Source organism: Nansenia antarctica (genome assembly GCF_963989245.1).
Source record: "Nansenia antarctica genome assembly, chromosome: 2".
In the NCBI taxonomy this organism is placed as follows: Eukaryota; Metazoa; Chordata; class Actinopteri; order Argentiniformes; family Microstomatidae; genus Nansenia; species Nansenia antarctica.
In genome coordinates, this window is record NC_137675.1 from 3,155,665 (window position 1) to 3,171,151 (window position 15,487).

The following is a 15,487-nucleotide window of genomic DNA, read 5'->3' on the forward strand; positions in this document are numbered from 1 at the left end:
TTCACGGAGAAAGCCGGTCAAGGACGCACCTTTTGCGGGTTAATAACTTTGATTCTCCGGGGGTTAGGAAAATAATTCCAACGTGTCCGGATAGAGGAGAAGACATGGAATCCAAACGTTTTTGAATGGAGTCGATCCTCCACTCCTATCACCGTCGTGTATCTTGATAGTTCTTCATGGGTGAGGTGGTCGAAATAGTAGGCAGCCGGTAAATCGCCATGTTGAGCGATGTTGCTATGATACTTTTTGCCCGTCAGGTTGGTGGTTGCTAGGGAAGAAACCACGTGACTGAAAGCTATGAATAGTAATCAGCTGTTTTCTGACAATAACAGGTTTTGGGCTGGTGGATTGAACGGTTTTTAAGACTGTGGTTAGGCTGGAATTTATCAATCCCATCTGGCAACCCTAAGCACACGTTCAAAGTTGAAACGGTAAATACGTCATCAGAGGGCGACATCCCACATCCGACTGTCTCGGCTAACGATGTCAACATCTCTCTCGACTCGACACGTGCTTCGATTAACCAATCGGGGGTGTGTCTGCTTGTGTGACCCCCCCCCCCCCAAAACAGACAAACACGGTTTAGGAAGCCATAAGCAAGTTGATCTTTATCAAACTAGATCAGCTGCGCGGTCCGATCGGACCAATTTTCTATCCGTTTTGCAGCCATGGACGCGTTGAACATGGTCCAGGACGAGGTGGCGCTGGAGGGGCTGGACGGCATCACCGTCCCGTGTCTGTGGATCCGCCTGGAGCAGAGGAGCCCCCGGTTCCCCCTGAAGCTGGACCCCTGCACCAAGGACTACCTGTGGAGGTCGGTGGTCTGCAACCCCGAGGTGAACTTCTACGAGCTGCCGAAGGAGAGAGAGGACGTGGTGCTGTTCGACAGGTGAGCAGCTAAACCCTACACATGTAATAATAATAATAATAATTTTGCCATTTAGCAAGACGCTTTTAATCCAAAGCGATTTACAATTACGAATTACAGGGACATTCCCCCTGGAGTAACTGAGGGCTAAGTGCCTTACCCAAGGGCACACTAGTAGTGGTGTTCCCAGGTGGGATTTGAACTCACAACCTTCCGATCACAAGTCCAACTCACTATCCACTAGACCACCACTACCCCACATGTAGTTATAACTGCTGTCTGTCCTACACATGTAGTTATAACTGCTGTCTGTCCTACACATGTAGTTATAACTGCTGTCTGTCCTCTACATGTGGTTATAACTGCTTGTATTGGCCAACATCGCATCTACGTGCTTCAGTATCTCTGAGTGACAGCAGCGCTGCATGTCAGAGAAACATGCCTGGAGAGGCGACTTGTTGTTGTTGTTGTTGTTGTTGTTGTTTCTCTGACATGCAGCGCTGCTGTCATTCAGAGATACTGAAGCACGTAGATGCGATGTTGGCCAATACAAGCAGTTATAACCACATATGTAGGACAGCACAGAAGTTGTTGTTGTTGTTGTAATGATTCCATGTCAGTTTGTAGCTTGTGTCGGTTTAGCAACACAGACTTCAGACTGTCTACACAGACCGTGTAGCCTTGAAACTTTCAGTACACACACACACGCACACACACACACACACACACACACACGCGCACACACACACACACACACACACACACACACACCATTCATTCGTGTGTAATGGCTACAGACCATTATGAAGGCAACCAGTCAAACACCAGTTTGATGTGTCTTCAAACTCGTCAACTCGGACCGAGTCACTTGCATAATGATGATGATGTGTAACAGGGTTCCCGCGCTGGTCTTAAAAAGCCTCAAAGTCTAAAATCCAGCAATCCGATTTACAAGGCCTAAAAAGGTCCCAAGGCGCAGCGATTAGGTCTAAAAAATGAGATTAGCTTGTCCTGCAAGGAAATCAGTCCGACCACATCTATTTACGTGGAAATGAATCAAGCTGGAACCAAAAAAATGCCAATTCGCTTCCCCCGGGAGAAATGATTGGCGAACGAAGCTACGGCAGGATGACAAACATATGGTGTCGCGAATAGGTCAAAAGTTCTATTCAAAGAGGTCTAAAAAAAGATCTAAAAAGGTCTTACATTTGACTTGTTGAAACTTGAACATGATTGTTGGAGGACGAAATAAAATATGTGAACTGTAAATGTTGTGTTAAACCCAACTCCCTATATTCTGCGTAGATTTGCACTAGTGTGGCATAGTTTGGCACTTTGACAGTGCATATACGTAACGTAACATTATGGCACATATACAGTTAGGTCCGTAAATATTTGGACAGTGACACAATTTCCATAATTTTGGCTCTGTACGCCACCACAATGGATTTAAAATGAAACAATGGAGTTGTAATTGAAGTGCAGACTTTCAGCTTTAATTCAAGGGGTTGAACAAAAATATTGTATGCAACGTTTAGGAATTACAACCATTTTTATACACAGTCCCCTATTTTCAGGAGCTCAAATGACAAATGAGCATCAAATTAGCATCATCATAAATAAAATGTAAATGTGAACCCTGGTGTAATGAGCAAATGAACCCCCCCAGGTTTGCGGACATCGACCCGGACACGGGCATCCAGGAGGAGGCGACCCAAACCCTGGCCCCGGACGTGTACCCGGTTCTGGTGCTGCTGGACGACCGGACCGGCCTGCAGGGCTCCAGCATGGCCTTCAGGGAGAGGAGGGACGTCACCGGGGCGGTCCGCACCGCCCACCTGGACCCCTGTCTGAGCCTGGACCAGGCGGACAAGAGGTGGGTTCTGGTTGTGGTCCTGTAGGTATGGCAGGAGGCTGGTGCTGGTGGGGTCCCAGGCGCTGAGGTTCTGACCTGGTTGTGGTTGTGGTTGTGTTGTGGTCCTGTAGGTATGGCAGGAGGCTGGTGCTGGTGGGCTCTGACCTGGTTGTGGTTGTGGTTGTGTTGTGGCCCTGTAGGTATGGCAGGAGGCTGGTGCTGGTGGGCTCTGACCTGGTTGTGGTTGTGGTTGTGTTGTGGTCCTGTAGGTATGGCAGGAGGCTGGTGCTGGTGGGCTCCCAGGCGCTGAGGTTCCGGTCTCTGATCGGGGAGCAGAGCGACCCGGAGCTGCGGCTGACTGACCACAGCTACTGCATCCTGGAGAGGCTGGGCCGCGCGCGCTGGCAGGGAGAGCTGCAGAGAGACCTGCACGGATCCACCTTCAGGTAGGGGGGGAGAGACCTGCACGGATCTACCTTCAGGTAGGGGGGAGAGACCTGCACGGGTCCACCTTCAGGTAGGGGGGGGGGAGACCTGCACGGATCCACCTTCAGGTAGGGGGGGGGGGGGAGAGACCTCTATGTCTTTCTCTCCTCCTTTCTATCCCTCTTCCTCTTTCTCTCCTCCTTTCTATCCCTCTTCCTCTTTCTCTCCTCTTTCTATCCCTCTTTCGCTTTTCTTTTTGTATATGACTCTGTGGGCCCTATTATGCACTTCTTACGGTCACAGTATAAATGCTTTATTTCAGAAGGGAGAGGCAGAGAAGCGCGCTGACCTCCTTCTTAGGACTTCCATAATAGCATAGCGCTAATGACTCAACGCAGCCGGTTCTTAAAGGGAATGGCACCTGGCACGCTGATTGGGTTGATTGAGAAGACGCCCAAAACACACCCATGACTAATTTCTTTGCTTAGCGCCGGGTTTTAGGCGCCCACTACCGCACGCATAATAGCAAAGTGGCCTTGACCACGCCTCCACGTCTTACGTTTAGATCTACCGCCTCGTCTTATTGCTTAAGACTTATGAAGTGTATAATAGGGCCCTGTATGTCTCTGTCTCCTCTCTGTCACTCTTGTTCTCTCTTCTCCATCTGTTTTTCTTTCTTTCTCTCTTTCTTCTCTATGCCCTCCCTCTCTCCTTCCCTCCCTTCGTTTTTTTAAGTTCTTTGACTTAAGAAAAGCCTAATACCCCTAACAAGCTTTGTTCTGAGTCGCCCGTAACCGAGGCACCGTGTAACAAGCTGCGTTGTGATTGGCTGGCCAGGACGGACGCGGGGAAGCTGCACTACATGAGGAAGTCTCTGAACAGCTACGGGCTGATCACCATGCAGACTCACGTCATCAGGCTGCCCAGCGGAGCCCAGCAGCACTCCATACTACTGCTGCTGAAACGCTTCCATGTGGACCGGTACTCACACACACTCACACACACACACTCACACTCACACTCACACACTCCATACTACTGCTGCTGAAACGCTTCCACGTGGACCGGTACTCACACACACACACACACACACACACACTCACACACACACACTCACACACACACACACTCACACACACACGCACTCACACACACACACACTCACACACTCCATACGGCTGCTGCTGAAACGCTTCCACGTGGACCGGTACTCACACACACACACACACACCTACACACACACTCACACACACATTCACACACACACACTCACACACACATACTCACACACACACACACACACACCTACACACACACTCACACACACATTCACACACACACACTCACACACACATACTCACACACACACACACACTCACACACTCCATACTGCTGCTGCTGAAACACTTCCACGTGGACCGGTACTCACACACACACTCACACACACACACACACACTCACACACACACACACACACACACACACACACACACACACACACACCAGAAAGTTACAGCAACACACATAAACACACAAGAAAGTTACAGCAACACACACACACACACACACTCACACACTCTCCATCCTCCTGCTGCTGAAACGCTTCCATGTGGACCGGTACACACGCACACACACACACACACACACAGTGTTTCCTCCAGGAATTTTTACATTAGTGTAAAATGCACGCGCATGAAACGCGCACGCGCGCTCAAAACAACGACCTAATTTCAAACAAAACTAGAGGGAGGATGGCAACAAAATAAAAATAATAGCTAAAAAACCTGATTTGCACGACCAGCTGTCGCTGTAGGACACGTTCGATTGCAAAATTCATTTATCCTTTATGTTCCCAGTTGAGGCCGTGTAGCTGTCATTAGTTGGCCTGCTTTTATTTAGTTATGTGTACGTTTGATTAGTCATCTCTAGGATTGTTGTTTGATATTAGCCTATACTTTCTCTTATCTGCATTTTGAGCAACTGTACTAGGGCTGCCACGATTAGTCGACTAGTCGCGACGACGTCGATTACCAAAATCGTCGCCGACATATTTGGTAATCGACGTCATCGCATGTTTTTTGGGAGCTGAAATAAGCGATAAGCATTCGTTTTTCTTCCCTGAAGCTGCCACTGGCTAGCGTTCGCCTATCATCCATCCTCACTATGGCTTTTGCCACTTGATTGACATACAGGTAAGCCAGTCTGAGATCTGATCTTTTCACCTAACACACGGTACACCAGGTGTAACCAGGGAGTAGCTGAAAGGACTGTAAATTTAGGAAGGGGCTGGTTATCTAACTAACTCTAAGCTAAATAGGCAGTGTAGGAGGATACAGGCAGGGGGCGCCAGCAAACCGTTAGACTAGCAGTTACTATCGTTAGCATTAGCATGGGAATTAGCATTAGCATTAGCATTGGAATTAGCATTAGCATTAGCCTTGGAATTAGCATTAGCATACAAACAACTAACACACGGTAACGGTATCACATATGAACAAACACATTTATTTACAGAACTGATGTATACATCCCCCGATATATACACTCCCTCCCGCCGGCCACACACACACTCACTCACTCATAGTATCTGGCCTGAACAGGCTTATAGTCCCGGACTGTGGTGCGCGTTGAGGCCTGGTTGGATGGCATGTGCGTCGAGGAAGGTAGCAGACAAAAGGGGGGGGGGTGACGTAGCAACGCGGAGGGAAAGGGCCTTCTTCGTGGTCCACGACGAGGTGAAGGGCCCAGGTCCGGTGGTCCACGTCGAAGCTCCGATAGAGTCAGCGTTCGGTCGCAGTCCGCTCGTGGAGGCGACGATTCTGTCCAGTTTGGCGTCTCGTTTGGTCCAACGTTAACAGCCGGCTGCTGGCAAGGCTGTCTAACGGGGACACAACTAAACTGGGCTACAGTGGTAAACTCAGTAATCACTTTCCTGGCGTCTTCAGCTTCTGCACGGTGTGCGTGTTACTGAATCCGCCATCTTAGATTGACTTCTCGTTGCTTCTCTCTCGTTACTCTCTCTCTCGTTCTGATTCTCTTCACACACACTGACTCACTGAGCACTTCCGTTCCTATATATACACCACCGAACCTAACATCCGGGTCACGGACACACCCCGGATATACCACGTCATCAAACATATACATAAACATTACAATAACAATACATACACTTCACGAAACGTATATGAATAGTATAGAAAATAACAAAGGAAATAACTGGGGCAAAATAGGGCTGGTTTGGGGAAACTAAACTGGCTCTAAACTGTGGGCCTTCACAACAGCCGCCCCATGAAACCCTCGGTTTCAGTTAACTAAGGAAGGCACACTGGCTAGGCTGCTCTAGCAGCGTGAGGTAGGAGGTGATAGTGTCCTTGGTAATTTGAGGGAGCTCAATCAGGCGTGCCACAGGTCGGGTGTAAGTGCGACCACCAACGTCCACGATGGCCGTCCGCACCCTTCCATCCGGACCCGGCAGGACCTTGGTCACTCTGCCTGTCTGCCAGGCGGCGCGTGGAAGGGACTGATCGATCACCAGTACCACGGCACCTTCGGACAAGTTGTCTCTCTCCCTCAGCAGAGTCTTCTGCTTCTCCTTCTCCAGGGCGCGGATGTGCTCCTCGAAGCAGATCAGAGCGTCTTCCTTGTCCATGTTCTGCAGCTCCTCGTACTCAGCGAAGGTGGGGTTGTCCAGCAGGTACTGCTGGGCCTCGGACCAGGTGGTGCGGTAGGTGACGTTGGCCATGTTGTCCAGAATGCTCTTCAGCGCCTCCCAGTTCCTCTTCCTGAGCTGCTTGGCTTGTTCCTTCTCCTTCTTAGCCTTGTAGGCCTTAAACGCTTGCTTCTTCTCACTCAGCTTGGGCAGGGCGCTGTAGCGTGGGTCGTTGATGATCATTCTCATGGCTTGCTCCCATGACGCGTTGGATGAAACACCCTTCTCCTTCAGAAGCTCTTTGAAGGCCTGCTTGGCCTCCTCTTTTGGGTTCCACTTGTACGTTTTCTTCGCCAACTCCGGCCTTTCCTCCTTGGAGGCGTCTACAATACTGGCTGAGACTTCCATGGCTGACGTGTACTCGACGGAGTTGACGGGTGCGTCAATGCTGACCTCGGCCACGTGAGGGTGCATGGCCACCTGCAGGTGTTCCTCGGCAACCGCTGTTGCCGCCATGGCCTCCATGTCCATCATGTTCGCCATGGTAGCAGCAGGATCAACCTGAAGAGTGGGGACGGGGGCGGTGCCAGGAGCTGCAGCTTCTACCGTCCCATTCTCCTCCGCTTTGATCATCGCTTCACGATCTTCCAGCTCTTTGGGCTTGGTCCACCGGGACTCCTTAGTCTGGGAGTTGTAGTAGTACGGCTTTCCCGTGTCAGACTTGTACTCCTTCCACGGGCACTTAGACAACATTTGCTCAGCAGGAGATTTCAGGTCGTCTGGTTTCTCCCCTGAGGACTGTTTAGTCTCTGTGTTGTAGAAGTAGGTCTTCCCATCCAGAGACTTATGCTCTGTCCACAGAGGCTTCTTCTTTGGTTGGTCATCCTGTGGTGAACCATTTGTGGTACTAACTGTTCCAGGTGCACTGGCAGCAATAGATTCCACTCCAGGCGGTCCGGTTGGTTGGTTTGCTTCTTCGGTTCGGACATGGAGGGATGACGTAGCTCTCCCGTCTCTATCTCTCCCCTCGGTAGCGCCTTGGAGGGCCCACCCAAGCGCAGTCTTAACCGCCATCGGGCAGCCTCGTGGTCCTCTCAGCGGAGGACGGAGCGACACGATCAGTTCAGCGTTGTCCGAGCCGATGAGAAGGGTTGGCTCCGCTCCTTCTATCGGATGTAGGTCTACTCGCCGTAGGTGGGGATATCTTGCGCGTAATCTCTCCAGGGGGTAGTCGTAGCGGGAGAGCGCTAGCTGGTCTGCGGTGAAGACATTCCGAAGCCGATATCTGTCCGACGGCCGCCCCGCCGGGGAGATAGAGAAGTTGATTCTCGCCCCGGTGACCTCTTTAAGGTCGCGACGTATCGTGCGCAGAGTCAGCTTCTCCGCAGTCCCTTGGAGCCCCAACTGGCGCACTGCCCCCTGGAGAAGGATGGTCCGTTCCGACCCGTCGTCTAGAACGGCGTACGTGTCGTACACAGCGTTGTTGTGGTGAAGTCGGACCTTCACCACCTTCAGTAGGACCTTGGAGCCGCTGCTCCGGGCTGGGTCTAGGTAGTAGACAGGTGTTGCCTCTTCCGGTGCGCTACCGGACCTAGGGCTTCTGGTGCCCTCCGTGGACCTGGCGAGGGAGACCTCGTGTAGGATGTTGAGGTGGACCTCCTCACAGCGGTTGCACTTTCTCCTCAAGGTGCAGTTCTTAGCCAGATGGTCGCGCCCACAGTTCCAGCACCTCTTGTTCTCCTCGAGCCACCTCTGCTTGGCCTCGGTACTCAGGTTGTTGAAGTCACTGCACTCATTGAACCAGTGCTCGCTGGTGCAGTACGGACATGGCGGTGGACCTCTCCGTCCCTTTTGAGGGGGTTGAGAGGAATCCTTTCCCTCAGGTCGGGCTTTCCTCTCTCTCCGAGGCTCCTCCTCCGTGTGCAGCACTCCTACTGGGCGTCCTCTGTTCGAGCTCGGCCCGTCCCAGCGGTCTCCCTTCTCCCTCTCCTTCTTCGGCTCAGCGTAACCCATGGCGTCTACTACGTTGGTGTCATGCACTTCCTCCAGTAGGAACTCCGCGAAGGCAGCCATGCTCAGACCCAACTTCCCGGGGAAGTTCCCTGCCGGAAGCGTGGGATCTTGCGGAGCAGCCGCTCTACGTTGGAGGTGCTGTTGATCTCGCTGGCGCCAGCTGGGCCCTGCGTCTTCAGCATTCCAACCAAGGTGTGCACGCGGAGCGCGAAGTCATCCAGCGCCCGGTCATCCTTGATGGGGGCCTGCTGTTCGAGGGCTTGCAGTTCAGCAAGGGCGTGGTTCCAGGGACGACCGTAGCGGGCATCCAAGTCGGCGAGCGCTCTGGTGTAAGGTGTCGGTGCGGAGGCATGGGCCAGAACCATGTTGTGGGCTCTGGGGTTCCTCACATGCTGAAGGAGAATCGCATATTTGTAGGACTCTGAGCAGGAGTCGTCCAAGAGCGTGTCTAGGCAGATGCGTAGCTCCACATACTGGCTCCTGTCCTCGTCCTTGAAGAAGGGGAACTTGGGTCCCTCCACCTGGGGAAACATCCTGTAGTGGATGATCGGGGCTGGAGTGACGGTCTGGGTGTCCGGCCTGCATGCATTTTGGTGCACTGGAGGACCTAGGAGTGTGCTACGCTCTTGGGGGATGGCTCCCCTCCCGGGCAGCGACGCTGGCTCCCTCTGGGCCGCGTAGCGGTCGGGTCCCTGGTCCTCTTCCTTCCAGGTGGTCAGCTGGGCCTGTAGTTGGACAGTCATGGCGGGGGTCATGGAGCCATCGGCGGGGGGTTCAGGAGATGGCACTCGAGAGGGCCGTGCGGATGATGCTCTGGAGCTACGGGCCGACGGAGCTCTGCTGATGCACACGTCGCGCATGGTCTGCATCACTTCCTCCATCTTCTCCGCGTGCAGTTGCTCTCTCGCCATCTGCCTCTCCGCCGCGCGTTCCGCCCCCTCCATCTGGAGGCGGTCGCGCTCCATCTGGAAGCGTTCACGTTCTAGCGCCTCCTGGCGCTGTCTCTCCGCCGCCTCCATCTGGAGGCGCTCGCGCTCGAAATGGATGCGTTCCCTCTCTCGTTCACGCTCGAACTGGAGGCGTTCTCGCTCTAACGCCACCTCGGCCTGTTGGCGCATACATTCGGACAGCGCGGCACTACTCCCTCTGGAGTGCAGGCTATCCGCCCCAGAGGCAGAACTGCCCACGGAAACCCTGGACCGGGAGGAAGCCACTGAGCGGCAGGAGCTAGGTCTCGAGCGCGCCGTACTGGGAGGCAGATCGTTAAGGCTGAGGCCCTCCCTCTTCCGCCCGCAGGCGCTGTCGGACCGGGCCTCTCCTTCCTGCTCTTCCGTTTCCACGGCAAAACCCTGCGGTTCTGCCATCTCATCCTCAGGCTGGTGCTCTTTGAGGGCTGTCTCAGTGCTAGCCACCCGCGCGCCGGCGGACACCTCGGCCTCTCCGACCACTGTATCCCGTGGAGTGCGCTCCTCGCTACCACTCAGTGAGCTTTCGAGCTCAAGCTCATACTCCTGTAACCTCGGAGGCAACCGCGGGACTCTCTGTGGTCGTGGCTCTGGCTCAGGGGGCGGAGAAGGGGGGGTAACTGTCTGGTCTGGTTGGCTGCGCTCAGCCATGCTATCACTACACTACCTATCCGGCTCGAAGGACCAATTGTAACCAGGGAGTAGCTGAAAGGACTGTAAATTTAGGAAGGGGCTGGTTATCTAACTAACTCTAAGCTAAATAGGCAGTGTAGGAGGATACAGGCAGGGGGCGCCAGCAAACCGTTAGACTAGCAGTTACTATCGTTAGCATTAGCATGGGAATTAGCATTAGCATTAGCATTGGAATTAGCATTAGCATTAGCCTTGGAATTAGCATTAGCATACAAACAACTAACACACGGTAACGGTATCACATATGAACAAACACATTTATTTACAGAACTGATGTATACATCCCCCGATATATACACTCCCTCCCGCCGGCCACACACACACTCACTCACTCATAGTATCTGGCCTGAACAGGCTTATAGTCCCGGACTGTGGTGCGCGTTGAGGCCTGGTTGGATGGCATGTGCGTCGAGGAAGGTAGCAGACAAAAGGGGGGGGGGTGACGTAGCAACGCGGAGGGAAAGGGCCTTCTTCGTGGTCCACGACGAGGTGAAGGGCCCAGGTCCGGTGGTCCACGTCGAAGCTCCGATAGAGTCAGCGTTCGGTCGCAGTCCGCTCGTGGAGGCGACGATTCTGTCCAGTTTGGCGTCTCGTTTGGTCCAACGTTAACAGCCGGCTGCTGGCAAGGCTGTCTAACGGGGACACAACTAAACTGGGCTACAGTGGTAAACTCAGTAATCACTTTCCTGGCGTCTTCAGCTTCTGCACGGTGTGCGTGTTACTGAATCCGCCATCTTAGATTGACTTCTCGTTGCTTCTCTCTCGTTACTCTCTCTCTCGTTCTGATTCTCTTCACACACACTGACTCACTGAGCACTTCCGTTCCTATATATACACCACCGAACCTAGCATCCGGGTCACGGACACACCCCGGATATACCACGTCATCAAACATATACATAAACATTACAATAACAATACATACACTTCACGAAACGTATATGAATAGTATAGAAAATAACAAAGGAAATAACTGGGGCAAAATAGGGCTGGTTTGGGGAAACTAAACTGGCTCTAAACTGTGGGCCTTCACAACACCAGGCATGTGCAGTCAACAGCGCCAACTACAAAATACAAAATACCGGCGAGACTAATGACCTAGTTAGCCTTCCAATTTCTACTATTTACTATATAATACTAAAGAAAGGGTATACAAATGAGTGGGGAAGCTGGACCAAGTAAGAAACCAATAACGTACAACTTCCATCCAGAATGGGAGGAGGACTTTTTTACACGATGTGATATTGGAAGTGCGTCAGTCTGATCTGCAAATCTACGATGGCTGTTTCTATGATGGCTGTTTCTATGATGGCTGTTTCTATGATGGCTGTTTCGAAGAAGGGAAATGTGGCCAAAGAGCGAAAACGTACGGCTGTAACGATAGCTTCTTATCGCGTCAGTCACGTTCTTGTTAAACACAAGAAGTCATTCAAAGACGGCGAAATTGTGAAAAAAGCGTTTCTCGAGGCTGCAGATTGTCTTTTCGATGACAGATCCACAGTGCCTACACCTTGCAACCAGCTCCTACAGCCCTGACTACTAGAAACTAGCTGCCTCCTCCCAGTGCCAGGTCTCCCACTAAGGTAGAGAAATGCATTTATTTCCTCCTTTCAAACTAGGGAACTACCTGTTTTGTATCTGGTTTACTTTTCTGTTTGTTGGATCAGTAGTTGGCTATGGTACTGCAGACTGGCTGTCAGTGTGTGAGTGAGAGAAAGTGAGTGTGTGTGTGTGTGTGTGTGTGTGTGTGTGTGTGTGTGTGTGTGTGTGTGTGTGTGTGTGTGTGTGTAAGAGAGAGAGGGGGGGGAGGGAGAGGGGGGGGAGAGAGAGGGGAGGGAGAGTGCAAAACAAAGGGTATAGTGCATCTTCTCAGGCATCAAACACATTTTTAAAATGTAGTAGAGTGCAAACTGCTGAGTACTACATTTTAAAAATGATGTACAGTGTTAAAATTGATGCCTGAGAAGATGCACTATACCCTTTGTTTTGCACTATTACATTACATTACATGCAAGTGATGCCAGAAATAAATATGCTGCTTCATTAAATGTTCACCTTATTTGTGCACCTAGCTAGCTAGATCAGCTTTTTGTATCTTTTAGATCAGTGTTTCGAAACACTGTTTTAGATGGTTCACATTTAGACCAATCAGGAGTAGCCCTTGTGTCACGTCGTCAACTGAATGTTTAATGTCATTAATCTGATTTTGGATCAGCGGTTAGAGAGAGATGGGCGTGGATTTAGGTGCACTTTTAGTCAACATCCATTATAGCGCTGATCTAGGATCAGATATATTTTAATCAGCTAAAATGTTCAGAGGTGGATTTATTTTTATTTTTTTGGGGGGGGGAGAAATCGTGCACTTAGTGGACTGAATCAAATAGTGGCGGAGGAAATTCATTCGTGGCGGCCCGAATGCATATAGAGGAAACACTGCACACACACTCCATACTGCTGTTGTTGAAACGCTTCCATGTGGACCGGTACTCACACACACTCACACACTCACACACTCACACACACACACACACACACTCCATACTGCTGTTGCTGAAACGCTTCCATGTGGACCGGTACTCACACACACTCACACACTCACACACTCACACACACACACACACACACTCCATACTGCTGTTGCTGAAACGCTTCCATGTGGACCGGTACTCACACACACTCACACACTCACACACACACACACACACACTCCATACTGCTGTTGCTGAAACGCTTCCATGTGGACCGGTACTCACACACACTCACACACTCACACACTCACACACACACACACACACACACACTCCATACTGCTGTTGCTGAAACGCTTCCATGTGGACCGGTACTCACACACACTCACACACTCACACACACTCACACACTCACACACACACACGCACTCGCACACACACACACACACACACACACTGACAGACAGACAGAGACACACACACACACTCACTCCATACTGCTGTTGCTGAAACGCTTCCATGTGGACCGGTACTCACGCACACTCACACACTCACACACACTCACACACACTCACACACACACACACACACACACGCACGCACACACACACACACACACTGACAGACAGACAGACAGAGACACACACACACACACACACACACACACTCTCTCTCTCATTCATGTCCCTCCCTCCCCCCTCCCCCCCCCCCCCCCCCCCCCCCCTCCAGGAGGAGTAAGTATGACATCCTGATGGAGGCCACCTCCAACGCCCTGCTGGCCATCCCAGACCGCATGGCCTCCATGATCACCCTCAGAGATCAGCTGGTGAGGCTGTGTGTGTGTGTGTGTGTGTGTGTGTGTGTGTGTGTCTACTGGGAATGTCCAAGGGAGAAGCAAAAAGGCTCAGCAAGTACTGCTCTGTCTCTGCGATTATTGGCAGCCGCCATATATGGCGGAGACGGTGTTACTTGTACCCGTGAGTCTTGTCCTGTTGTATGTGAAAGACATTGTCCATGTCTGTTTGTGAATGCATCCCATCTGTGCCTTCAGTATTTGTGTCCCTGTATACTTGTCTCTATGTGGACATAAATAAATGATTAAAATGTGTGTGTGAGTGAGAGTGTGGTCTACTAACGGGCCTATCTAAAAGGGTCTGTTCGTAAGCTGCAGCTCATCCAAAACGCTGCTGCTAAGGTCACATTACAATCCTGAGATCTCTACATTGCTACCTGTCTCTCAGAGAACTGAATTCAAAGTACTCCTTACTTATCTAATTACATACAAACCACCAAACGGTCTTGGACCAAAATACATATCAGATCTCCTCCCACCCTATATTCCAGCAAGGTCCCTAAAGTCAGCTGAGGCTAATCAGCTAATCATTCCAAGAGTGAAATCAAAACACGGTGCAGCAGCTTTCAGTCACTCCTGAAGAAACCAAACAGGCCCAAACCAAATATTTAAATCTAAGCTAAAAGTTTTACAACAGTTATGATTAAACACTAACACTTCCATCCATGTCTTTTTTACTAATTTCTATTATCTTATTCATTATCTTATTAAATGTTTATATACTACCAAACATGCCTCAAACCCTGGCCACTACCAAACCCTGCCACTACCAAACCCTACCCAGTGTTTCCCCTACCATTGCCTTGGGGGGGCGGGCCGCCCTCCCAACGGAACCCCCCCGCCCCCCCAAGAAAGAGGAATTATTACGGACGTAGACACCAAACATCTGACAAGCAGTCGGTTTTTTAAACGCACCCAACCCGAATCTGGCGAGTGGCAAGCCCATAGGCTCGTTGGTAACGTTAGTCCGCCGTAGTCTCGCATAGCCAGACCTATCTCCACACTTCGCGCTGTGCCAGCGCTGGAGAATAATACAAGATTTTGCGCAAGTGTGCGCGCGAGACGCGAGAGTTTTTGCCGGCTGTGATGTCTGCAGATTGAAAGTAAGCAAGTTGAAACGTTAGCAAATATAATTACTGTGTTCTGACAGAGAAAGTTGGTTAAAATTGGTCGTTATTATCGTGACTAGAAAGTGTCTGACTATAGTTCCATAGTGTAAATAGTGTCAAAGAACTAGCAAGCTAGCTAGCTCAGAGGTGATGAGATGAGCTAGTCTCCTTGCACACTTGCCAGCTAAAGAGCTAACTGGAGGCACTTTATTATTTTACTTAAAGTAGATATACTATCTTTCTTATTCTGCTAGAGTTGGGCTTCATGGTAATACCATAATGGCATATTTACAGTACATGGACAGTTGATTGAAGCATTGGAAATGTCTGTTTTTTATAGTTGGACATACGATTTTTTTTCAGGTGAGAGAGTAAAGTCAAAATGACATTATCCGACTGGATTGCCCACAGCAATCCAATATTCAATTATAATTATGTTATAAATTGATATGGATCAATTTATGCCTCTTATTAGATTATAAATACTCTGGCTGTTTTGTTTACCTTTTGGTTGACAGCAAAAGGGAGAGAGGAGGATAGGGAGGGAGAGAAGGAGAGAGAGCAGGATGGTGTCGGCACACCAGA

The 15,487-nt window shown here is 50.8% G+C and overlaps 1 protein-coding gene across 1 annotated transcript in view; it reads left to right on the top strand.

The window, feature by feature from the left end:
- Nucleotides 1-668: 668 nt before the first annotated feature.
- Nucleotides 669-15,487, top strand: part of LOC308151712 (general transcription factor 3C polypeptide 1-like) — a gene marked incomplete at both ends in the record, with an annotated part of 18,421 nt that continues 3,602 nt past the window's right edge. The window contains 5 exons of the mRNA XM_080524627.1: nt 669-889; nt 2,538-2,744; nt 2,924-3,169; nt 3,987-4,130; nt 13,670-13,766. Of these exons, the coding sequence (XP_080380753.1) occupies nt 669-889; nt 2,538-2,744; nt 2,924-3,169; nt 3,987-4,130; nt 13,670-13,766 (915 nt within the window). The remainder of the gene's footprint in view (nt 890-2,537; nt 2,745-2,923; nt 3,170-3,986; nt 4,131-13,669; nt 13,767-15,487) is intronic.